The 26,921-nt window shown below is 34.1% G+C and overlaps 1 protein-coding gene across 1 annotated transcript in view; it reads right to left on the bottom strand.

Annotated features, from left to right (window-relative positions):
• The window catches only part of RNF180 (ring finger protein 180), a 126,685-nt gene extending 102,456 nt beyond the window's left edge, over positions 1–24,229 (bottom strand). Inside the window, exons 1-4 of the mRNA XM_012784053.3 lie at positions 23,725–24,229; positions 12,039–12,134; positions 9,697–10,656; positions 6,773–6,808 (exon numbers count right to left, since the gene is read on the bottom strand). Coding sequence (XP_012639507.2) covers positions 6,773–6,808; positions 9,697–10,656; positions 12,039–12,134; positions 23,725–23,871 — 1,239 coding nt within the window. The 5' untranslated portion in view covers positions 23,872–24,229. The remainder of the gene's footprint in view (positions 1–6,772; positions 6,809–9,696; positions 10,657–12,038; positions 12,135–23,724) is intronic.
• Positions 24,230–26,921: the final 2,692 nt, after the last annotated feature.

Genomic DNA, 26,921 nt, shown 5'->3' with positions numbered 1-26,921 from the left:
GGAAGCCTAAGATCAAGTTGCTAGCATGTGGTCTGGTGAGGGCCATCTTGCTGTGTCCTCACATGGCAGAAGGTGGAAGGGCAAGAGAGCAAGCTAGCCAAATACTGCTTGAAGCCTATTTCATAAGGGCCTTAATCCCATAAATGAGGAAGAAGCACTCATGGCCTCATCACCTTTTAAAGGCCCCATCTCTGAATACTATCACATAGACAATACCAGAATTGTGGAGGGGACACATTCAAACCATAGCACTTACAAAACAGAACATGTATCTCTGCTGTTCTCCTACCTTCCAGTTGTCTTTCTCCTGCCCCCACCCACCAGCCCCCAGCACCTGAGGAGGTCAGGGCTCCTTTCTAGCTGTCCAAAGCCTGCTCTCCTGAGAACTTCCCTATGCTCAGTGACCTAAGAGCTCATGTAAATCAGGTAATACAAGTAAAACACCTCCTACTATACCTAGAACACACTGAAGCTCATTAAATGTTAACTGCTGCTTGTCATCTCTCCCTTCCTCTCCTTTGTGCCTAATTAAGACTCTCATTCTCTCAATATCAGGCTAAGAAAAGCAAAGCTATCTGAATATACTAAATGTTACTTGGACATAGATATTTATACGATCTTTTACTAAGTGCAAGGAGCTATATTAGGTGTTGGAAATTATAGGATCAAAATATCTCGTCCCCTTACGTATGGATCTTTATCTAATTCCTTCTCTGCCTGGCAACCATTGAGGTCAGCTGCCTTTCCCTCTGTAACATCCATCAGAACTAATTCTCTCTGCTCTTGTTAATAAATGCTTTGTCAAGGACTTTATTAACTCAAGTCTAAACCTCTTCTAATTATTTTCTGTTAACCTTTCTTCCTTCTAATAGTTCTCAAGAACCCTGGATACAGCTTGGAATCACTTGAGAATTTAAGACAGCCAGACACACACACACACTCTTACTCACTCACTCACTCTGCCCAGCCTAGGCCAACTGAAGCATAATCTGCGAGAGCCCAGAGCACTGAGATATTTTAAAATTCCTAACGGGACTTGTAAACCAGTGTTAAGAATGACTGCTTGCTTTTGCCCATAAGTCATTTACCATGCCTAAAGCATCAGCCACATAATTTATTTGTTCAATTCCTGTACTGAGTAACAATTTACTGAGCTCAGTGGGCCAAGCATAGTGCCACTCAGATTCCTCAGCAGCTACCCAGCATCCTCAGAGTCAAATATAAGTTTCTGACCACAGCATCATAATTCTTTACCAGCTGATCATCTTCCCCTTCTCTGTCTTCAATTTTCCCACTTCTGCACAGTCTCCCCACCTTCTCCCAATCAAACTTGCTCCTTTGTAACTGCTCTAGAATTTGGAGTTGCATTTCAAGGTCTTGGCCAAAACAATCCCATATTAAGTAACCTGTTGGCCAAAATTCTCTGTGATATTGGATTTTTGCAAATGCCCAAGAAAATGGTAACTGAAATTGGTATGTGTCTTCCCCATCCACTCAAAGGTCTTTGAGGAGATGGGTGAAATTTCATTCATTGTTGTGTCCTCAATACTTAGCACTGTTTCTCGCAAAGAGTAAACTACTAAATGATCATAAGTTAAATGAAGAAAACAGTATTGAGAATAAAAGTCTATGATAGTAAAATATTTTCTGAGTCATTAAAGAAAGATAAAATTGGGAGGATTTTAATTCTTGAAAGACTATAAACTAATGGTCAAGAGCAGAAACATTGGAACCTAGATTATTACTAGGTTTGTGGGCCTAGGGAGTTATTTAACCTCTCTGAGCTAAAGTTTCTCCATCTATAAAATGGAGACAGTAATATAAATTATCTCACAAAATTGGGTCAGGATTATATGAAATAAAGCGCTCAGAAAGTTAACGTGAGGTAGGTAGAATAATGACTCCCCAAAGATGTCCACATCCTCCTGATCCTATCCTAGAACCTGTGAATATGTTACTATACGTGGCAAATGGGACTTTGCAGCTTTGATTAAGTTAAGGACCTTGAGATGGGGAGATCGTTTTGGATTATCCAGGTGAACCCAATGTAAGCATAAGGGCCCCCTAAAAGGATCAGAGAGAAGATGTGATGAAAGACAACAGGGGTTGGAGTGATGCCGCTGCTGGAAGGGTGCCACAAGCCAAGAAATGAGGGCAGACTTTATGAGCTGGAAAAAAACAAGGAACATATTTTTCCCTGGAGCCTCCAGAAGAAATGCAACCCAGCCAACACCTTGATTTTAGTCCCACAAGGCCCATTTTTAGACTTATGACCTCCAGAACTATAAGGTGATAAAGCTGTTATTTTAAGCAACTATGTTTGTGGTACTTGGTTACAGCAGCAATAGAAAACTATCTAATATAAGGGATATAGAAGTGTGACATTTATTATTATTATCTTTCCTTCCTGTTACAAAACATTCCTGAGTTAACATCAACAATTAGTCACCTTGATAATATATATTCTTGTAATGTGATGAGAATGGCATGTTATCTCTGTGGTCTTCCTCCCAAAAATCCACGTGGAGAGAAGAGTTAATATAGGAGGCCTGTCTTCACTTACAAGGCTGGCTCTTGACTGGCACCAGAAGTGTGAATTTTTGGAGGGCTCCTAACATCCTAATTGACAAAAGTGGTTCACTGTGCCTAAACTTTTTGTACAATGTGGTTTATGCCAAACACCAGAACTTTTCTCCTGGGAGTCTGGAATTTTGGTATATGTCAGGAAGAGGGAGCCTACATGACCATCCTAAAAACCTTGGGCACTAAGTCTATAATGAGCTTCCTTGGCATTTCACCTTTGTAGTCAGAACTTATTGCTGGAGAATTAAACAATTCTATGTAATCTCAAAGGGAGAAGACTCTTAGAAGCTTGTACCTGATTTCCTCCATATTTTGCCCCATGCACCTTTTCCTTTTGTTGATGATGGTTTGTATCCTTTTGCTGTAATGAAACATAGATGGGAGCATGACTATATGCTAATTTCTATGAGTCTTCTTAGTGATGCATCAAGCATGGGGGTGGTTTGGGGAACCCATGACACAACCCATAACTCTAGTTTAATCAGGGGGAAAACATCAGACAAATCCCAGTTGAGGGATATTTTACAAGACACCTAACCAGTAACCTCAAAACTTCAAGGTCACCCCAAACAAGGCAAGTCTTGAGAAATTGTCACAGCAAAGAGGAACCTAATAAAACATGACAACTAAATGTAATGTGGTATCCCAGATGAGCTACTGGAACAAAAAAGTGAACATTAGGTAAAAACTAAGGAAATCTAAATAAAGTATAAACTAGAATAATAATGTATCAATATTGGTTCATTAATTGTGACAAATGTACCATATTAAAGTAAAAAATTAATAGTAGGAAAGACTGGGGTGTTGGGCATATGACAACTCTCTATACTACCTTCACACCTTTTCTATAAATCTAAATCTATCCTAAAGTAAAAACCACTTATTTTTTAAAATTGCTGAATAATCATCACTGGAGATTCAGCAGGGGGAGAGAGCATGGAAGGGAGTTGAAGAATGAGAAATTACTTAATGTATACAATGTACACTATTCAGGTTGACAGTTACACTAAAAGTCCATATTTCACCACTACACAATGTATTTATGTAACAAAACTGCACTTGTATCACCTTAAATGTATAAAATAAAAAGATAACAACAAGAAATAAACCAAAAATGTTCTAAGCAGCTATTAATATTAAGGTAAAGGCATTATCAATTCTATATAATTTTTCTCAACACCTACTCATTTATATTTTAAAATTAAAGTAGCAGGAAGGCAAAATTAAGATATTTAGTCATGTTTATTTAAACTGACTGCATATTTCTATATCATCCTACTAAATGGTGACTTTCTGCAAGGTAGAGGGAAATTAGAAGTATTAACTAATAGAGCAAGCCCTAGATAATTTTGCATTTATAAAATGAAGAATGGCAAACTTATATCGAACTATTAATCTGACACAAGGTAGAGTAAGCAATAAACACTGATCATCATGATGTTCTTTCAATCTATTCTCTTCTTTCCTAAATGACCATGTCATGATTAAGTTTCTGTGTTTAATTAAAATATTCACATTAGTGAAGATTTTCATTTCAATAAGCCATTAATTTTCTGCTTGAGGAAGAGGTGAATGAATGGGGAATTCTTTAATATTTGAATTATTAGAATTCTGAAGCACAAACAACCAAATATGTATCTCAAGTATAATCTGTGCAAGATTTGAAGATGATGAATCAAGTGATAAAAGATTAAATGGACTTTGTTAAAAACTGAAAATTTCAAAATAATCCTCATGTACAAATCATAAAAATGAAACTAAGTGCCTTGGCAGAAGATAAATCTTTTCTAGATAAACCTGTATGTACAGGCCTTAATATAATTTATTGGCCTGTATTCTCCACAGTGCCTAAATCATACTCTTTTAATAACACAAAACACCTCAACTCATTTAGCTCACTGAAAATAACATAATAGAATTATTGTAAATGATTCAGTGATTTGTTACAAACAATAACATATGGTCAATTATTTTAAATTTTCATGTACAACACTCCACAGAAACCTAAGGCAAACTCTTTTCACAATTTTTTCCTGTGGTCTTTTTTAAAGAGACTTTTTCTTTTATTCGTATTAAATAGGTTCAAGGCTAAGAAATGCAAACACAGCAAATTGAAACACTGTTTAAATAGAATTATTTATAAATATTATGCAATTATACTAGTGGTATCTTTATTTTCTCTCAATTCAGGGGAGAAAATATTTTGCCCAGGATTAAATTTTTTATTAATTTCCTGAAAATGCTGATATTTTAGCCTTATCATGATTATACTAACACCTTCGACGAACTAAGTGGACCAAATGAAGTCTCAGTGGAAATTAGAAAAAGTTTGAAGTGAATTAAAATAAAAATACAACACAATAAAATTTACAGTATATAGCTAATGCACTAATTAAAGGGAAATTTATGGCATTAAATGCTCAGATGAGAAAAAAGAAAGATTTCACATATAAATTTCTATCATAAAAATTAGGAAAGGATAGAAAAATAAACTGAAAGCAAAGGAAGTAAATAATGAAGATATAAGCAGATATCAATGACTATACAAAGAGTAAAACAATAGAGAAAAACAAAAGAAACCAAAAGGTGTTTCTTTGAAAAGATCCATAAAATTTATAAACCTCTATTAACTAAAATAAAAAGAAAGAAAAGATATAAATTGCCATTATCAGGATTGAAATGAGGATATCATTACAGACCCAACAGACATTAAAATACTAATAAATAATGAATACTATGAACAATGCTACATACGTAATTTTTACAACTTCTTTGAAAACCACAAACTGTCAAAACCTAAATAGTCCCATAATTATTAAAGAAATTGCATCCATAGTTAAATGCCTCCCAACAAAGAAATCTCAAGGCCCAGGTAGTTAAACTGCCAAATATTTAAGTAAAAACAATATTAATTCTCCACAATATTTTTCAGAAAATACAAGAGGAAAGAACTCATTTTATAAGGGCAGCAATACTGTAGTACCCAAACCAGACAAATACAGCACAAAAATAGAGAACATTTCAGACCAATATTCTTCATAGAGGCCAAAAAAAAAATCCTCAAAAAGTATTATCAAATAGTATCTAGCACTACATAGAAAGAATAATACAAAACCTTAATAAAAAGAAAGATATCATATTCATGGATTTGAGAAGTCAACATAAAGATTTTAATTCTAAGTTAATCCACAGATTTAATACAATTCCAGCCCAAATCCCAAAAATATATTTCTATAACTATAATCAGGCTGATTTTAAATTTCATATAAAAAGTCAAAGGAGCTAAAATAGCTAAAACAATTTTGAAATAAAAACCAATAAAATCAGAGGATTTTTTTGACTTGCTATCATTCTACGATAAGCAAGAAAAAGTGCTACTAACAAGAAGACAGACATAAAGATGAACAGAACAAAACAGAGTCCACACATATACAGTGAGTTGATTTTTGACAAATTTGCAAAAGCATTTCAATGTAGAAAGGACAGTGTTAACAATAATTGGTACTGGAAAATTGAGCATCTGTATACAAAATGATGGACCTTGATTTAAACCTCACACCTTATCTTGAAAAATTAATTCAAAATGAATCATAATTCTCAATGTAAAACTAAAACCTACAAAGCTCCTAGAAAGAAACCCACAGGAGAATATCTTCATAACATAGGATGAGGCAGGGTCCTTAGATATGCCACCTAAAGCACAATCCATTAAAAAAATTTCAGAAATTGGGCTAATCAAAATTAAACATGCTTGCTCTGCAGGAAAAAAATGTTAAGAGAATAAAACAACAAGATACAGACTGAGAAAACTACTTAAAAATTACATATTCAATGAAGGACTTGTATCCAAAATGTATAAAGAACTCTCACAACTCAATGGGAAGAAAATAACCCAATTAAAAAGTGAACAAAAGATTTGAATAGACACTTCACTAGAGATTATATACAAGTAGGAAAAAAAGCCCATGAAAAATGTTCAACATCATTAGGGAAATGCAAATGAAAACGATAATGTGATACTGCTGCATATTTATTTGAATGACTAAAATAAAAAATATTGAGAATACCAGGTGCTTGCTTTCAAGGATGCACAGCAAATGGAACTCTCATTGCTGCTTAGAATGCAAAATGGTACAGCCATTCTAGAAAACAATTCGACAGTTTCTCATATAGTTAAATATGCACTTACCATTTGATTCAGCAATCCCATTCCTGGGTATTTACCCTAGAGAAATAAAAATTTAGGTTCACACAAAGATACATATATGAACATTTTAACACTTCTATTCATAATTGCCAAAACTTGAAACAATCCACCTGCCATTCAAAAGTGCTAAATGGATAGACTGTGGTTCATTCACACAATGGGATAATATTAAGTAATAAAAAAGAACAAACTATAGATATATGCAACAGCTTAGATAAAACTCATAGGCAACTTTTGTGAGTAAAAGAAGCCCATCTCAAAAGGTTACATACCATATGAGTCTATTTGTACTAATAATATTTTATAACATTAACAAAAATATAAAACTAAAGTAATGGAGAACAGATCAATGGTTTTTAGGGATCAGGGATGGGATAAGGAGGTGATTGTAAAGGTATATAGCACAAGGGAAATTTGGGAGTGACAAAACTGTTCTGTATCCCCATGGTGGTGGTCATGACATAAACCTATACACATTTAAATCAGAGATCTGTACACCAAGGATAAATCAATTTTATTGCATGATAATTTTAAAAAATAAAAATAAAACACAAAACAATTATGCTGGATTTAAAAAAACAGTAGGTCTGCTGGTTAAATGCAGCTGAGTGCTGTCTTTCTCCAAAATAGATGCTCAATTAACATTTGCTGAACAAAAACACTGAAAACTGGCTGTATTTTCTGCTTTAATAGCAATCTCATCTACATCCCTAAGATTCAAAAATTTAAATAACTTTTTGCAGTACCATTAACACTTTCTATCATGGTATATATTAATATCATTGAAAGATGTCTATCTTATACAAAAATGCATTAAAAATATCAGTGAAAGTCAGAAATCCAGATTTCTCAACCAATTATTTTAAACCTTTTAATTATCATGAAAAATGATAACTTTTAATAGTTTATGTACTATATGTTTATATATCTCATTTAAAAAAGGCAAGATCTGTATTGAAGTCATTACCCAAAGGCACAATATCCCAAATTAGCATTTGATAAATGTTTACAGAATTAATCTTTAGTAAACATGGAATGAGTCATCACATAACTATACAATTATTTCTATACCATTATTAACTCATTCTAGGATTTGTCTTTTTGCTTGAATTAGCAAGACAGGCTTGTAAAAATTATGATTATTCTTTCTGGCTCTAACCATGATATGTACTCACATCGCTAACTCACAAAATTTCTAAGCTGCTCTATCTACTCCTAAATTTTCTTTGCTAAAGAGACATTGAGCATTTGTTTGCCTGTAGCTCTTGTGCAACCAATCAAACCTATTAGGATCCATATCATTCCCTACACTGACCTGTGACAACAGGTTTGACTAAGAATTATTAATTCTGATCAATTGGCTAGCAGATTGGTTAAATCACATATGTGAATGAATGGAAATAACTTCATCTATACAAAAGTAAAAAATCCTTAACCTTGCATTTACTTTAAACTATATATTAAATACAATAGAGTATTCCCATGCTGGAAAATGATTACTAATATAGCTGAGGTTTTCCAAAGCACCTAGCCCAAGAATTAAACACGTTTCTAAAAACGTGAAGATGCTATCTACATATGTTTATAGTATAGAAGAAGTATAATTTTCACACTTCTTTTAAATTTCTATTTGCTAGAGAATTAATCATTTTAGAGCCCTTCACATTGCATTAATCATTTTAAGGTATTATTTCTGAATATTCATTTAACATATGATCACCTCCAATTTATCTAGGTATAAGTCAAATTCTCAATAAAAATTCTGAATTTTGCAGCTTCAGTGTTAAAACATGAAGTATATTATATTGATGCTAAAATATATTCACTCTCTATATTCTGGAATATATACTTTGATATCACATTATGCCATCACTTGCAAATAAACCAAACTGGAATGTTCTTGTTAGCAATCAGTCAAAAATATAAGGAGCAATTACCTATAATTATAATTATACTATGTAAAAAGATGAAAAAACACCTAATCTGACTGAAGCAGTCAATGCAGTGATTTTATTCTATCGAGCCTACAACAAGGATCATAAGCCATGTGTTCACTTAACTTTTTAAAAGAGTAACTATTATATGAAGCTGCAGTTTTCTATATTTTAGCTCTAAGGATACTGTTAATCAACACATTGATTAACAAAGACTACTGTCTATAAAGAATAAGCAACTAATAAAGGCAATTTGCAGAAAAGATTTACTCAGAAATATACAAGTCCTCAAACTTCCAAATTTTCACAAGTGTCTCATCCATTGGTTTAACTGGTTTCCACAGCACCTAACTCTTATTGTTCAGTCTCTTCACACATCCCACTCTGGAGCATATATTCATGGGTACTGAGGTAGTTCAAATCACAGAGAAGCACACTCTCCTACAAAATTACAGTAAGGGTAAATTGCTCTTTAGATAATTTTCACAATTTAGAACAGTTAATCTGGATCCTGTGGGCACATAATTAAATAAGCTCCTTAAAAATATTCATTTAAGCTAAATTTGATGAAAAATGAATACATTTGTCACCTGATTAAATTTAGAGAAATATTTTTTCCAACTTAACCTGAAATAAAATCACTGCAAAACAATTCTAACATGTAATAAATTTAAAATATATGTGACAAACAATCCAGTCTCAATATGATAAGATTAATATTGCTCTAAATATATTACAATTGGGAAAAACTACATAAAGGCTTTTTCTAAACACATATGAAGCATAGAGACAGGGTTATACATGTCAATTATAATAGGGCTGCATGAATACTAAGTGTACTTAAAAAGAGCATTTCAAAAATTATTAAAACCAAGTCTTTGTAATACAGGTATTGAAAAGTTAGCTCCACTCCCCAAATCCCAATATTTATAAAACAGAATTTTAAGTAAACTCTTTTTTTAAAGAAATTACCTGCTTCTGTAGCCATCTTTCATGTCTTCGTTGTTTCTTTCTTAGATTCTTCAATTTGCTCCTTTCTTTCTTATTGAGCCTCTGATTAATGGTACCCAAGGAAAAATTAGCCGAGTGCAGGAAGTCCAGAGGGGAGAGGTGCTCTTCTTCCTCCGAGGCCTCCAACATGCTCCTGCCAGCTGAGGGCAGGTCCATCAGGAAAGCAAGGTTGTTAGTACTAGCATGGTCAGAGTACACTGAAGAAGCTTCTAGACCACACTGAAATTCTCCTCCTCTTTGTGTCTGGGTCTCGTGGGGGGCCACTGAAAACCTTTGCAGCAGCATATGAGGATCAAAAGTGGATGGATTCTGAAAGGAACATCTATTTTTACTAGATTGTAAAGGCAAGCCTGAAAGGTCAATAGGCTGTGTTTCATTTAGCCTGGAATAGGCAGTAGTCTTACTATGGATTTCATATAAGGTGGGTAATAAAGTCAGTTTTTCACTGATGTTCAGATCCAAACTATGTGATTTTCTATGAAAAGCTCTTGTAGTGCATCTGCCAGTCACAAGCTGTGGAACAAAAAGCTGGTACTTTGGTTCTGGTTCTTTGAAGAGCAGTTTTTCGTTCTTCATCTCAAAATATGTTGATCGCACCTCCAGGCAGAGTGCTTCTGTTAATCTTCCAGGGTCATTATTATTTTGGGCCATGTTTAAAAGCCTGTGATTTCTGTTTTTGGAGCCACCACCTGTCAGCAGAGTTTTCTTGTCACAACCTGACTGAACTCTAGGATGTGACAAGTATTTCAGTGATGGTCTCATTAGTCTGCCTGCCTGTGTTGGCTGATAATCGGTCCGGCTCTTGGAGAGATGTACAGCTGCAAGCTGGCCACAGGAACATTTTGGAGTGCTGACAAAATTAAAGCCCCCTAAACGGGCCCCACAGAAAGGGCAATTCAGTTTTCCAACTGTCCACTGGGCCTACAGGTAATAAAGGAAAATAAAGACAATGCTTTCATTGTGAAGTAACCAAAGAGAATGTTAGTTAAAAAAAAAAAGCCGACCACATGAAAGTTTTTATGCCATAGAAAAGGCTAGCTTCCTGTTTTCCGATTAGTGGACAGAACAGCAAATGGAAACAAGCCTTACGATAAATAGAGATAAGCAGCACCAAAGTTCTAGAATGATAACATATTGCAAATCATGTCCATCCAAATAAAACTCCTAAGAATTACAAAAGAGAGTCTTTTAAACAATAGGTTGAATATGGATACAGTGTGAACTAATGAAAAGAAAAATACACTATGTCACCAGGAAGCAAATTAGTGTAGGGAGCTTAATTTGCAAGTAAAATCTCACAGAAAAGTGTCTGTTTTGATACACTTCTTGCATACCAAGCACTGTGGGAGGGAACTTTACTCAATCAAAAGAATAAAGCTCTTCCTTTGGCTTTTTACACAAGCCAAAAGATATTGATTGCACTCAACAGATGGTGTATTTTCTATACTGAGATTGAAAATTAATAGTGAACTGGCTTCAAATTACCTTTTCACCAAAGATAGTGACACGTCTGCAGTGTGCTAATACATTTTGTAAAGTTCAGTACACTTAGAACCCATGCCCTGGCATTTTCCTAGGAAATTGTTGCAATGTGAGAATGGGTGCAAGGGATATCTATCAAATGTTAATTTTTTTTTTAACAAAAAAGTAAGCTACTCAGTGGAGAGATGTAATTATATTTTTCTAAAATCATATTACTTATACTTTTCTAAGACAAGTGTTTTTGAACTGTGAGAAATAACTATGCCATATTATTAATAAGGTGAGGTCTTGCTGTCATAATATTTCATTAAGAGTTCTTTAAAGTGTAGTATTTTCATTTTGATTACACCAATAAGAGTCATTGATTACTTAGTTTCTGTGTGTGTATATATGTATGTGTATGGGTATTAATGATACATATGGGATATTTCATTTACTCAACAGGTACTAATCTAGGTGCTGAGGACATAGGAATGAATAAAATATAAAAATCCCTGACTTCATGAAGCTTATATTCCAATGGAAGTGAAGAGTTAGGCAATTAATAAGTAAGCTATTGTGTATATATGTATAATAATATATATTTACTTATGTCATATATATACTTATGTATATTTATGAGTAATGTAAATTACTTATAGTATGAATGTATCTATAAAGGATAAATAGCTATATAAGACAGAAGAGAGAAAAGTAGTGCAAAGAGGTGGGGGCAGCTGATAGGTTAGCTAAGCAATGCATCCAAGAAAAATAGCTCTAAAACAAGGACAAAAACATTCCTAAGGTTGCATTAATAATTTTACTCAAAATAAGAAACTTACTTTTTGTATTAAGTAGTTTATCCATTCTGGAAGGGCTTCTATATTCATGTGCCACACATGACAAATATTTTGAGTATCATCTGGATCACATTTATCCTGTTAAATAAAAACCAATGATATTTATAATTACCAGTTCAGAATTTATTTCACAAATTTCATATTTCAAACTCAAAAATACAAATTCACTTTTAGGTAGAAAGCAAATATGCATTGCCCTCCTTTCCTCACTCCCACAATCAAAAACAAACCCACAAAGAAAACAAAAATATGTTTTTCAGGGAATAGCTACCTGTGACTTAAAACAGAACTCTATTTCACCGAGCCTATCAAATGAAATTTAAAATTTAGCAGTGAGTTACTGAATGGACAAATACAGTACTGCCTTCTTTTTTTTTTCTTCCCCTGTGTGTGAGACAAAATAGTGCCATTCATGGCAGCTTTCCCCAGCCTTCAATCTCTGATTCTATCTAAATGATACTAATGGCAGAATAAAGAAGTTGCTATATTCTCCATAAAGATGCTAGATTAACATGCAGGAAGATGGGGAGAAGGAAGATGGGGAAGAAGAAAGATGGGGTTCAGGACACATTGCCTCAAAACATGCCACCTAGGCATACTGAAAAACAGCAGAAGCAGGAAGGTCTTTTCCCTACCCCTGCCCCTGCCCCTTGCCCTTTTCCAAGGAAGTAGGTCAAAAACCTCTATGAAGGCTTTTCTGAACTCCCCTAAAGTAAGTCATAACAGACCTACTGTGAGAGGTGGCCTCCCCTATACCAGGAATAAAGGTATCTTCAAAACTGTAGTTGAAGTTGGCCCTCTAAATAAGTCTACCAATCCATCTGATAAACTGGGCAGGAGAGGGTACACTTCAGTGCAGGTCTGTACATGGATAAACATATGACAGACTAATAGATCTTTTGAAAAGTAAATCTTCAATTTTAGCATGAGAAGAGAAACTGTAAGTTACAATCTGTTTCCACTGGTTCAGCAGCAAGAAAACTGCATGAATACAAGCAAACATCCTTAGATACTTTTTTCTTAACCCCACAATGTAATACAAATATTAATAGATGTTATCAGATTTGCCTCCTACAGGGAGACATTCTGGCATTATTTAGTCATTGGTAGTAAGCCTAGGACTTCAAACTTTAATTATTCTAAGAAATCCAAGGATGCCAATTTCCACAGAGTTTGAGATAGAACAGCAACACTGTGGTAAGTGCAAGGTTTTCTTTTGATTAGCACTAATTAACATAATCTAGATAAAGATCAAGAGCTCTGTAAAAGGCCACTTTAGAAGAGAATTTCCCAAAATGTGGTCCCTACAGCAACAGTATCAGAGGTACTTAAAGTTTGTAGTAGAGGGTCATTTAGAGTGCAATTACTCTAATTACACTCTAAATGAGCCTCTACTATGACTCTCATATACATTAAAGTTAAGAATCTAGACTTTGTTTTAGAATCTGATTTTGTGCACTTCAGTCATCTGCCTTTTCCAACACTTTAAGTTCTTATAGTGAATATTTGCAATAACAGTTTGGTCATTACTGCCTTTTCTAACTCACATATAAATTAGGATGACTTGGAAAAAGCACTAAAGTGAAGACCCTCTAACTACAATCTACTCTATCAAGAAGTCTATGGCCAGAGTGGTACCTCACACCTGTAATCCTAGCACTCTGGGAAGCCAAGGAGGGAGGATCCCTTGAGCTCAGGAGTTTAAGACCAGCCTGAGCAAGAGCAAGACCCCCTCTCTACTAAAATAGAAAAAGTAGCTGGGGTCATGGTGTGCCTGTAAGTCCCAGCTAAACAGGAGATTGAAGCAGGAAGATTGCTTGAGCCAGCAGTTGGAGGTTGCAGTGAGCTATGATGATGCCACTGCACTCTACCCAGGGTGGCAGAGTGAGACTCTGTCAGGAAAGGAAAGAAGAAGAAAGGAAAGGAGAAAGAAAGAAAAAAAAGTCTGAGAAAGATATCTTTTAATATAGAATACACTGGCAAAAAATGGAAAGAATCTTTAGCCATTTAATTTAGAAATACACACACACACACACACACACACACACACACACGTTTAAATGATTCTAAATGCTTTATGTTGCTCCAGATTTTACATACTTCTGTACTTCATGTTAATATTTTTAGTATTATCATGTTTACAAATATATTCTTCCAGGGAAAAATATTTTCCAAATCATTTTATTTTCTACATATTCAAAGAATTAAAATATAATTTCATTTTGTTTATGCTCATGACACATGACCCTGGTTTTCATCCTGGAAATAATCTTTTATCTCCTGAAAATTTCTAATCCAAACAGAAGGATTTTCTGTTTTAATTCTCAGGTCTAAATCCTGGTAGTTGGTAACTTCTGTGGGACATGCATTTAAGTTTTCTTTGTACCCTCAGATCATGAGACAATGCCTAAAATATAATAGCTATGTAATAAATGCTGGGTGATTGAAAGATGCCTATTCTGTATAAAATTTTATATTTTTCACTGTAGTCTTTATCTTCCTTAGCCCCTTTAATTTTTAAAGTATTTTCTTCTAAATATTGAAGACCCCCAAAAAGTGTGCATGTTTTTACTTTCTGCATTGTTGGAAAATTTTCATTTAAAAATCTGAATTCTCAATAATTTGTTCCTGTATGAGCCAAGACCCATTGTGAAAAGTTTAAGTGACTAAACAAATCTATTTTTAAAAGAACATTAGAAAGTTATTGGAAATGACTCAATAAAAATAAAGAGTACATCTTTACCTAAATACTGTCCTTCAGAAACAAAATAAAGGTCTGGAAAAAATTTATGAAAAATAGAATTAATCTTTAGAAACACTGATCATATATATCAGCTCCTTCCTTTAGGAGCTAACAGTTATACAGATTAGTATAACTCCAATTAATTCTTTAAAAGGCTCTTATGGAAAATACAAACTGGAATTGACAAATTCACCTTTTCATTACTGGATCTAGAATTTTTTTTGATTTTTTAAGATTCTGTCTATAAAGGAAGGAAGGAAAAAATGTCTACATTGGTAGAAACAATAAGAGATTACTAAGGTCAAGGTAACTTAACAGCAATCAACATTTCAACATTTATTGACTGATTGCTATATATACAGTGTTCACCACAGAAAGCAGGTAAAAAGACATGCTTGTTAATATGCCAGGGACTGTGGTGGGTACCTTACATTTATTATATCACTATGTACATTTCACTATTTCATTTAATCATTAAATTGATCATGGTATTTAATCACATAACACTAATCACAACACTATCCACTATAAATTCTTAAAATGATTTATAAATATGCCTATGATAATAAACACTTAGTCATAGTTGCAGGTAGGTGAAAGAAGTTTTATAATGTACTTTCTCTTCTTATTTTTACTAAGTAACAAACATTTATATTGTGCTTACTAGGCCTCAGGCACTGTTTGAAGAGTTTTTACTATCTTACAAATATGGAAACTGAAACAAGAGAAATTAAGTAACTTTAAGTAACTTGACAAGGTCACAAAGTAAGTAGCAAGGCAAGGATTTCCATCCAAGCAATCTTGCTTCAAAATTCAGGCCCTTAGCCAATAAGCTTCCACTGTTACTTCTTGTACCTAGTAAATACTATAGTTTTTAAGGCAATAAACTTTCTTACATCTGTAGCATGAGTATGTTTTAAGGCATGGCATTGCTATTCTTCCCTAAGCTTACAAAAAAGCAAAACTAAAACTGAAGCAATAACTATTAACTAAAAATAATACACTCATATGGGGAGAGGTAGGTTTTAAAAAAAAAATCCCACAGCCGATTCTGCAATTTGACCCCTTATCCCAACCTTCTTCATTTGAGAACTATTAATATGAAGCAAACACACATTTTTCTTTAAATAGTTAAAAGTAAAAGCATACTTTCATGCCAATTAAAAAAGAAGAAGAAAATAAGTTACAGCGATTTATATGGGGGGGGAGGCAGAGCAAAAAAATAAAAAGACAACCAGGATAAGTGAGAATGCCAACTACTTCATCTATTTCACCTACATTTACATATACACAGGCTTAGAAAAATAAATATATGTGTGATATTTATTTTCAATATAATTTCACAGGTAAAAAAAAGCACATATCAACCATTAAGTTTCTAAATCTTAGTTGCTTAATTAAAAAATATCACATACATACGATAAAACAAGTTTTAATTGACATATTTTAAGATAAATGATGAAACTGGAAGCAACTTGATTTGAAGAATTTAAAGCCCTTACAGTATTGGCAAAGCAGGTTATCTCCCTGGGAAAAATTAAACTAAAAATTAGAAACAATTGTTTTAGTAGGATTAAAAAAACTTTACTATTAATAGTTTTTCATATCTCAACTTTATCACATGGGAGAAAGAGAAAGAAAAAGAGGGAAAAGTAACTAACAGCCAATTTCACATAATGCTATCAGAAAAAGGTTGACAAAATGTAAATGAAATAATTTGTTCAAGCAGCAGAGGGAGCCAATGTATTGCTATTTTGTTTCCTATTGAAGAAAGGCAGGAAATGTTTTCATCATTTAATTTAAAATTATAAACTTAATGCATTATTTTTCATATTTAGTATTTTTGATTAAGTAGAACAGATTAAGTGTAAAAAGCTGATAAACAATTTAATATTATTATATATTATTTTGAAAGATGTTTAATGCTTGGCATTCCCAACGTAAGCAATACAATTCCCTTAGCTAATTCTTTAAAAGTGAACCAACTATATTATTTAATTACTGCAGATATAAATACCACAGGGAAAAGATTATGTAACAAAAATATCATTTAGATTGACATTATTAATGAAATGTTTAAAGTGTTACAAATGTAAATAAACCAAAATTTAACCCGGTTTTTCTATTCATACTTTGAGAAGGTACTTCAGTGGTAAAAACTTTTCTAAATCCAAAGGTCACAATGAATAGAAAAAAAATGGAAAGCCTCACTGAAGAGCAAACAAGCCCCTTGCATAAATTCTTGCTGCTTTTCTAAATTCACTCTTCAGACTGTAACCAAAGTAATCTTTTTAAAATTCAGAGACCATGTTATTACCTTTCATTGACTTTCCAGCTCCTAGGATAAAGATCGAAGTTTTTAATTTGACTATGTGACCATAAATGATCTGATCAATACCTATTTTAACCCCAAATCCTGCCAAACTCCCTCTTCATCTCTGAACTCCAATCACAGCAATCTCTTTTAGTTCTGTGAATTCATCACAAGGCCTTTAAACATGGTGGTTCTGAAGCTTGAAGTGTTCTTCCTCTCACATTGTCCTCACATCTCATCTCTCAGCCATCATATCTCCACACAAGTCAGCTCCTCAGGAAAGTCTTCTCCTTATAGCTAGGTCCAGCATCCTGTCTATATCCTAACTCTTAAGGCTCCCTATATTTTTCTTTTTTGCCACTTATACGGCTAATTATTTATATTACTTGTCCAATGTCTAATATTTACATGATTGGTCAATATTACATTAAATTCTTAATTTAATATCAAACTATCGACATTATATAATAATTTAATGCATTAATAATTTTGTTACATTAATTATAATTATATTAATGTTAAATTATAAATCCTGAAAACTTCTCAAGGACCAACCATCTCTCTTCTGCACATCTTTGCATTTCCAGTGTCTGTAATAGGACCTGTGGTGTCTTAGTCTGCTTGCACTGCCAAAACAAAATGCCATAGACTCTGACTCACTTAAACAACAGAAATTTATTTCTCCCAGTTCTAGAGGCTGAAAGTCCAAGATCAGAGTGCCAGCATGTTTGGGTTTTGATAAGGGCACTCTTCCTAGCTTGCAGATGGCCACCTTCTCACTGTCCTCACATTTTCTCTCTTACCTCTCCCTCTCTTCTCATAAGACCACATTCCTATTGATAGGGCCCCATCCTTAAGACTTCATTTAACCTTAATTAACTGCCAATGACCCTATCTTCAGATTACCTCCAGATACAGTCACATTCTTCCTTCCAAAATATACATTTGAGGGGCACACAATTCAGCCCATAGCATAGCATGTGGTAAGACTAAGTATGGAATAAATATATGCTGATACCAGGAAAAGGGAACCCAAAATATTAAAAATGTAATAAGCAGAAACATGACTTATTTCAGTATTATAGCTATTAAAGGAAAGATACTACCAGAATAATGAAGCTAGAGAGAAAACAAGCAAATTATCTAACCAAAAAAGGTGAAGGAGGAGCTATACATTAATATGAATTAATTCAATGGTCAATGCAACATTCATCAATCCTATTCATGGCAGTTATGGCATAAGATGAAACACTCCACAGCCAGGTGATGGGAAAAAAACTCAACAATAACCCAATAATTAAGTAACCCAATAATTAAAGTACTTTTTAATAAGTGTTAGATCATTCCTCAGTTCTCAATTTCCTCAACCCACTAGAATTTGGTACCTGTCCCTACAACTCTCACAACTACAATGAATGCTGACCAATGATCTCTCATTAAAACTAATGCATACTTTTAACTCTCATTCAGGGTCTTTACTCAGCACAAATCTAGAACCACCTTTCACAGACTAGCACCCTGGAGAATTGTACAGTGCACAGCCCGCACATTGAAGGCAGTGTCTGGTGGTCTTCTATTGTAGCTATCCCTACAACATTCAACATTACTAATGTCCAAATGACATGTCTAAATCTGTAATAAAACTAAGGACACCACTCCCCACCACAGATTGCACAAATGGAGACTATTGCTATTATTTTATTTTTACATTTTTAGGGTTTTTGTTATTTTGCTTTTGGTTCTTGTCCATATTTCATGTATCTCAGGCCTGAAGGCAAGGTAGAGGTCCCCTTTTCTCCCTGTGGATACTGCAGAGTGTCTCAAAACTCCATGCTAAATTTCCTGTTCTCATGCCTTCCTGTGTGCCAGTGGCTAGAAAACTAAAGCTCAAATGTCCTAGACACCCTTACAGCTCAAGTTCCACATCAACTTAGCTTCAACCAACCTGATGTACCTGCTCAATATTACGAAAACAGAAGTAATGACTGTATTCATGCTATTTCGTACAGCATGCTTGCTTTTGGAGGTATTTGGTTATTCTGCAGCAAAGATCACAGCAATTCTAGTTTCCAGTTCCTAGTTTTATAAGGGCTGAGAGGCTGGGTGAGAATTCCATTTCCTGACAATGGTTAATGGCCCTGGAGCCTATGGTTATGGACGTTGTTTCCCCAGCTTCCTGACTCTGTTGTTCTGAGGGCCATTTCATGTCGACATGTGGAAGACAGGAGATTAACCTCAGTGCTTGCTTGGGTGGAAAGAAACTAAAGAGGAACTTAGGTTAAAACCTCAGTATAAAGGTGAATGAGAAATAAACCTGGTGCTAAGAAAAACACACAAGGAAACTTGCCTATCACAACTTTGGGATTCAACAGAAGAAAGGAAAAAAAAAAAATCTTCCCCTCACATTGTAGAAGAGTTTCTTTAAAAAAAAAAAAGTACAAAACATGAAGATATAAACTGGGAAAAGATATTTGCAATACAATAAGCAATAAAGGTTTAATATTTGGAATACTTAAAGAACCTCCAAAAATCAAAATGAAACAACATACTAGAAACACAGGCAAGAAAAAAAAGAGGCTTCACAGAAAACACAAATGGCCATTGAGAATGAGATGTTAAATGTTGGTGAAACGTGGAATCACAGCAATGCTCAACAAGTGCTGGTAAGACTATCTTTTGAAAACAGCTTAGCACTGCCCAATAAAGTTGAACATGCACATACCCTGGGATGCTGGAACTCCACTTCTAGTAATATCCTCTCTCCCATATGTGCAAAGATATGTACAAGAAAGCTCATAGCAGCACTGTTTATAAGAGCAAAACAACTAGATACAACTCAAACGTCTATCAATAGTAGAATGAATTACACAGTGTGATTAATATACCTGAATAGTATACAAAAGTAAAAATAAACTAAAACTATACTTAAACATTGTGATATTGAGTAAAAGCAGTAAATCCCAGAACAACACCTACCTGTGATTTCACTCACTGAAAATTCAGAAAAAAAGACACTTACTTTATATATATATATAAACTATATAGTCACTTTAATAGGTAACACATTTATATAATCTTATAGGTGATAAATTTAGAATCCTTTTAGGTTCCAATAATTTTTTTATGGTCTCCTTTAATTAAAAGATCCTTTCATGTTCATTTTTAATATTTTTATGAAGCTTATAAATTCATAAAATATAAAACATGTTTTTATAAAGAAGATTAAAGAAAAGCAAATACCAACATATTCACTACCCAGATTAAGAAATATAACATTGGGGGAGGGAGGTGGGTATATACATACATAATGAGTGAGATGTGCACCATCTGGGGGATGGTCATGATGGAGACTCAGACTTTTGGGGGGAGGGGGGGAAATGGGCATTTATTGAAACCTTAAAATCTGTACCCCCATAATATGCCAAAATAAAAAAAAAATTAAAAAAAAAAGAAATATAACATTAACATTACTAATTTTAGAAGCCTCCCTCAGAGTCACTCCATCCACCTAGACTTAACCATAATATTGAATTATTCCTTTGTCATTCTTAATAGTTTTTAGTATATATTTTATTTTGCATATTTTAGTATATAGATGTAATTTTATACATAATTTATATTTGAAGTTATGTATACTTTTTTTTATTTTAGCATATTATCGGGGTATAAATGTTAAGGTTACGTATATTGCCCATGCCCCTGCTTCCCCCTCCCACCTGCCCAACACCCAATAAATGTTATTCCTATATGTCCACTTAAGTGTTAATCTGTTAATACCAAATTACTGGTGAGTACATGTGGTGCTTGTTTTTCCATTCTTGAGATACATCACTTAGAATGGGTTCCAGATCTATCCAGGAAAATACAAGAGATGCTATATCACCACTGTTTCTTAAAGCTGAATAGTATTCCATTGTATACATATTATATGTAAAATTATATACATAGTTTTATACATTTTCATTTCATAGTTTCAATGGCTTACATATTATGTATACACTAATACACATATATTTTATTTTATATATAAATCTATAGAGATAGAAATAAGATTGGTGGTTGCCTGGGGAAGGGAGCAGGACGAATGGGCATGAGGAAACTTTATGGGGTAAGGGAAATGTTCCAAAACTGTATTGTAGTGGTAGTTGCACAACTAAAATCCATTAAATTGTATTCTTACAGTGAGTGACTTTTATGGTCTACAAATTATACTTAAAAAGCTGTAAAAAAAAATATATGTGTATATATATCTGTTCACACATTACCTCTTCCAGGCAGCCTTCTGTGACCAGCCTAGGCAGAAGTTTGTTTCATTCCTCTCTTACAGTATTCATCAAATCAGGCCACACTCACTGGCATATTTTCAAATTAGAGCTCCTAGAGGGCTGGAATATGTGTTTTTGAACCTATATCACTCTTTCCCATCCCAATACATCCTAGAGCAATACTTCAGCTGTTCTTGCTCATTAAATATTTGTTTAATGAATGAATAGTGGGAGTTCTCCAGGTAGATAAAAGGATCAGCCACTCTACTAAGATGTGAAATTGCATAATATCTTCAGGGAGGACCAAAGGCAGCAAAGTGAGTTTGGAGGTTAAGAGCACTGGCTCTGTAGCCTCACTGCCCAGTCCAGTCACAGCTGCACTGCTTAGAGGCAGCGTGAACTTGGGCAAAGTACTTATCCTACTGTGTCTCAGTTTCCTTATCTGTGAAATGGAGATGATAGATTACCTTCCTCAAGGCATTACCATAAAGAATAAATCACATAAATAAAGCATTTAAAACAGTGCCTAACCAATAAAGCACATAACATCAACATCATTAGTCACCAAGGAAATACAAATGAAAACTATAGTGATATGCCACTATACATCTATCAGAATAGCTAAAAGTATAAAGACTGAAAATGTAAGTGTTGGCAAAGGTGCATAGCAATTGAAATTCTCATACTTTGCTACTGGAAGTGAACATTTACCTTGGAAAACTACTAGCAGTTTCTAACAATATTAAATTACACCAAATGTGGTGACTCACGCCTATAATCCTAGCACGTTGGAAGGCCAAGACAGGAGGCTCACTTGAGTCCAGAATTTCGAAACAAGCCTGGCAACAGTGAGACACCCATCTCTATAAAAAATAAGAACAAAAACTAGCTGGGCATGGTGGTGCAGACCTGCAGTCCCAGCTACTCAGGAGGCTGAGAGGCAGGATGATCACTTGAGCCCAAAGGTCTGAGGCTGCAATGAGATACGATGACACCACTGCACTCTAGCCTAGGCAACAGAGTGAGATCCTGCCTCAAAAAAAAAAAAAAAGAAAAGAAAAAAAAATTCCACTATACCTACCCTATGATCCAACCAAAACATTCACTCCTATATATATGTATATCAAAAAGAAATAATAAAACATAACCACAGAAAGACTTTCACAAAAATTTCGATAGCAGTTTTATTCATAACTTAAGACTGGAATGAGTACAAATATCCATCAGCAGAAAAAAAATCAACAAGTTGTGATATATTCATAAATGGCACAATACTCAATGATAAAAGGAACAAACTGCTGATACATGCAAAACATAAATGAATCTCTAAATCTTTATGCTGAGGAAAATAAGTCAGGCACAAAACAGTGCTATATTATTCCACTGGAAAGAATGTGAAGAACATTCAAAACTAGGCTTTGATGATAGACATCAGTAAAGCGGTTGCCTTTCAAGAGGGAGAACACTGTCTGGAAAAAGGCAAGACAGAAATTTATGAGGCAATGCAAATGTACATCTTGATTTGATTCATAGCAGATAGAATTTATCAAGTTGTACACTTAATTTTTTTTAAACTCAGTGTACATTATATCTAATAAAATACTCTTAGCAAGAAAAGTTTGGGGACTTTTTTCCCAATTAAAAGGTTACATCAAGTGATTAAAAAGTGTCTGGTATATGGTAAATATCCATTCAAAACTATCTACCATTATCAATCCAGGTTGGCTAATTTGTTAGAATGGAGAGGGAATGATCATGATTAAGTATGACAAAAAAAGAAAAACAGAAAGTATGGCTGTGGCAAATAAATAAATAGAGGCTGAGCGTGTCTCTCAAAGAAGGAGAAGATTGGGAATATTAGGGATTTTTGTTTTTGTTGTTTCAAAAACATTTATTTTTATCAGAATGAACAAACATTTAAAAATATTATTCAGGTTTTCCTATGGGTTATTTTATATTATACATGAACTTTCTCTCCTCTCTTAGGCCCATATTGAATATTTAAAAATTATATATATATAAAACAGCTTTTCCAGTTCTAGCGAGGATCCTGAATTGTGCAGTGATCATTAAGGTACACTCATGAGAGGGGTAAAATATAATGACTACTATCTTCAACTTAGAAATTTAAGGTCATGTTAACATTAGCAGCTAAAGGTATAATTAATTGTAACTGTGGAAGGTGGGATGTCTTTTGAATACTACTTTGGAATGTTTTCAGTGAGTCAGGTAAAATGAGGTAAAAGCTTAATCAGGCATAGAGCAGGAAGTGTGCACATGTATGGGTGCACCCACAGCATTCCTAGACTAGGAAATTGCTTCAGGACTGGAGTTAGCAGTACTCACCTTAATCACTTGATTTTCAAGATATTCCATGAAACAACCAGAACTTGCTATACATTTTCTACATTTCCAACAACGAAGAATACTTATTTCCTCTTGATTATGATTTTTAATTATCGATTCTTTACTTCTTTTCATCTGTGGGAACATTAATGCATTTTTAAAAGATTAAACTGTCAGATAAACTTGCTCTTCTAAATTCCTTTGCACAGAATTAGCTACAAGTGGAGCATAAAGAAGAGAACTATCATTTATTGAGGTACCTACTTGTTAACAGGTCTTAGGCTTGAGGGTTTCCATAAACTACATCTGGGATAGAGAATTCTATTTAATTATGGTGATGATGCATTATGCTAGTGACTACAAGCTTATTTCTTTTTGCAGAACATTTTATGTCTATTGCTTTCCGTTTGTCTCTCACTAAAAGTGGTAAAAAGCAACTGTTGAATAGTCAGTTACTACACTGATTTCAAAGAGTTATGACAAAGAACTATAATATGCTTGTAAGTATGATGTTTTCAATAGCTGCAGCATTGAATTTTAAGTATAATACAATTTATCGAGTTGTAGTTAATTCTGTAAAATTTGGAAATGATTACTTTAAAATTGATGGCAAAAATCATCTACCATGAATGCAATAATTTCTCCTTTATATTGTACTCATTGGAACAGTTAACTATACTACATTTCGTGATGTAGGTACCGAACAAGAATAGCCCCACTGATTTTTTTAGTCTATTTTTATACCTGAGTTTTTTTGTCAATACTTTTATTTAGACAAATTTGGGGTAATAGTTTCACACTAATATGTAAGAATTCCAAAACAGTAGTGTATTTAATAACTTGCCTGGTAACTGTCCATTATTTTTCATTGACTCAACATCTACTGAAAGCTAAATATGTGCTAGACAATGAATGAGTCAAACTCCAGGACCATGAAGATAAGGAAAACTTATTTTCTTAGAGATGCTATAGATGAATAATTTTCTACCCTAGCACATTAGAATCACTTGGGAAACTTTTAGAAAACAATGATGCCTCAGCCCCACTCCTAGAAATTTTGACTTATTCTGAGAAGGGGATGAGTGTAGGAATGAGTACTTTAAAAAAAATTCCCCAGGGAATAGTGTGGTCAGGGTAAAGATGAAGATGTGCGTACACATACAAAAATTAACTAAAATGCAGCAGCTACAACTATAAGAGAGGGAACATAGACCATAACCAAGTTAAAAGCAAGGATTTAAGGAACTCTGGCTTGGAAGGCACAGCAAGTCCCTCTTGCAGCCAATCTAGCTCAAACTTTAAAAGCAGTTAGCCTGAGGTTCTATCTCCTCTGGCCCATCTTCAGAACCCATCTTAGCCCAGTTTAAGCCACTCTATTCAAACTACAACCTCAAGGATCATCAAAAAATCTCTTAATTTGCAAATGTCTTGCCCTCATCTTTCTTCATTGTTGAATCACTACCCCCCACCTTATTTAACTTCTTTAGTAGTTCTTGTATCTCCCTCTATCCTTCTTAGCCTCTTTTATCCTCATCTCTCTTTCAACCAGTGGTTCTCGGCTAGGAGTGAGGACTGTAGGGGGGAGTCATATCAGAATCAAGTATAGAGAAACTCCATATCTGCCTGTGTCAACTAATCCTGAGACACCTGCCTCCTAAATGAGATTCTTCCATGCTCTCTTGGGAGTGCAACTATGTAGTAGAAAAAACTCTGTAGGAGATTCTAGAAAATCCTCAATGAAAACCACTGAAAACTATGTTCTTTCTGTGTGACAACTCTTCTGTTATATATCAATGATTTTTAAATCTATATATCTAGTTTTGAACTTATTCTAAAGCTCTAGACCAATTATTTTCAACTTCTAGATGCCAAATGAACATCTCTGTATGAATTTCCTTCAGGGCCTTTGCACTGGCTGTTCACTTTGTATAGATCCGTGCTATCCTATTAACATATGGTAGCCACCAGCCAGATATAGTTGTTGAGCACTTGAAATGCAGCTAATCTGAATTGAAATGTGCACTAAGTAAAAAAATATACACTGGATTTTGAAGACTTAGTAGAAAAAGAGAATGCAAAATGACTCAATTTTTATATGAATTAATGTTGAAATATTTTTAATACGCTGAGAGAAGTAAAATATATAAACTTAATTTCACCTTTTTTCTTACTTTTTTAATGTGGCTTATAGATACAACTTGCATTATATTTCTATTGAACAGCACTTAACTAGACCTCCTCGCCCCACCCACGTCTTTGCATGGTTGGCTGTTTTCTCATCATTCAGATCTCAGCTTAATGTCACCTCTTCAAAGATATGGTATAGGAGTACCTTGGGAGTTTATTTAAATGCAGGTCACAGGGCCACAATCCAAGAGATTCTAATATGATTTTCCTAGGGTAGGACCCTGAAATCAGCATATGTAACAAACACGTTAGGTGATTCTATTGCAGGTGATCTGATGACTATTCTTTGAAAGACATCAACCTACAGAATACAGTCTAAGCTCCTTACTACATCATGAAAGGCCTTTTAGGTATCACATGGGATCCTTGTGACAGAACTTTTCTGTATGATTGTAGTAGTGGTCACATGAATCTACACAAGTGATAAAACTGCATAGAACTAAATACACACACACACACACACAAATGAGTCCATGTAACTAGTAAAATCTGAATAAAATAGATGTACTGAAAGATGTGCAGGGTTCTCTTGGTGTATCTATAATTCAAAACTCACCCTTCAATTGACGATTATTCAAAAAGTTTAAAAAAAAGCTTTAAACACATACATTAGAAACTGCAAATTATAAAGAGTTGTAATATTACTTTCAGAGGCTGAGGCGGGAGGATCACTTGGAGCCAAGAGTTCAAGACCAGCCTAGACAACATGGTGAGACCCTGTCTCTACCAAAAAAGAGGACTTCCCTACTCCCAACTAGGTTCATGGAATAATCTGAAATCCTTTCTTATAATTTCAACAATATTCATAGCATCTTTAATAGGGATAGATTCCATCTCAAGAAAGCATTTTCTTTGCTCATAAGCAGCAGCTCCAAATCCATTCAAGTTTTATCATGAGATTGGAGCACATCTGCAATTCAGGCAGATCTTCAGGCTCCACTTCTAATTCTAGTTCTCTTGCTATTATTATCACCACATCTGCAGTTACTTCCTATTGAAGTCTTGAACCC

The sequence above is a fragment of the Microcebus murinus genome, chromosome 11 (assembly GCF_040939455.1).
Source record: "Microcebus murinus isolate Inina chromosome 11, M.murinus_Inina_mat1.0, whole genome shotgun sequence".
Lineage (NCBI taxonomy): Eukaryota > Metazoa > Chordata > Mammalia > Primates > Cheirogaleidae > Microcebus > Microcebus murinus.
Note: the sequence above shows the minus strand (reverse complement) of the source record. Positions and strands in the feature narration are given on the sequence as shown.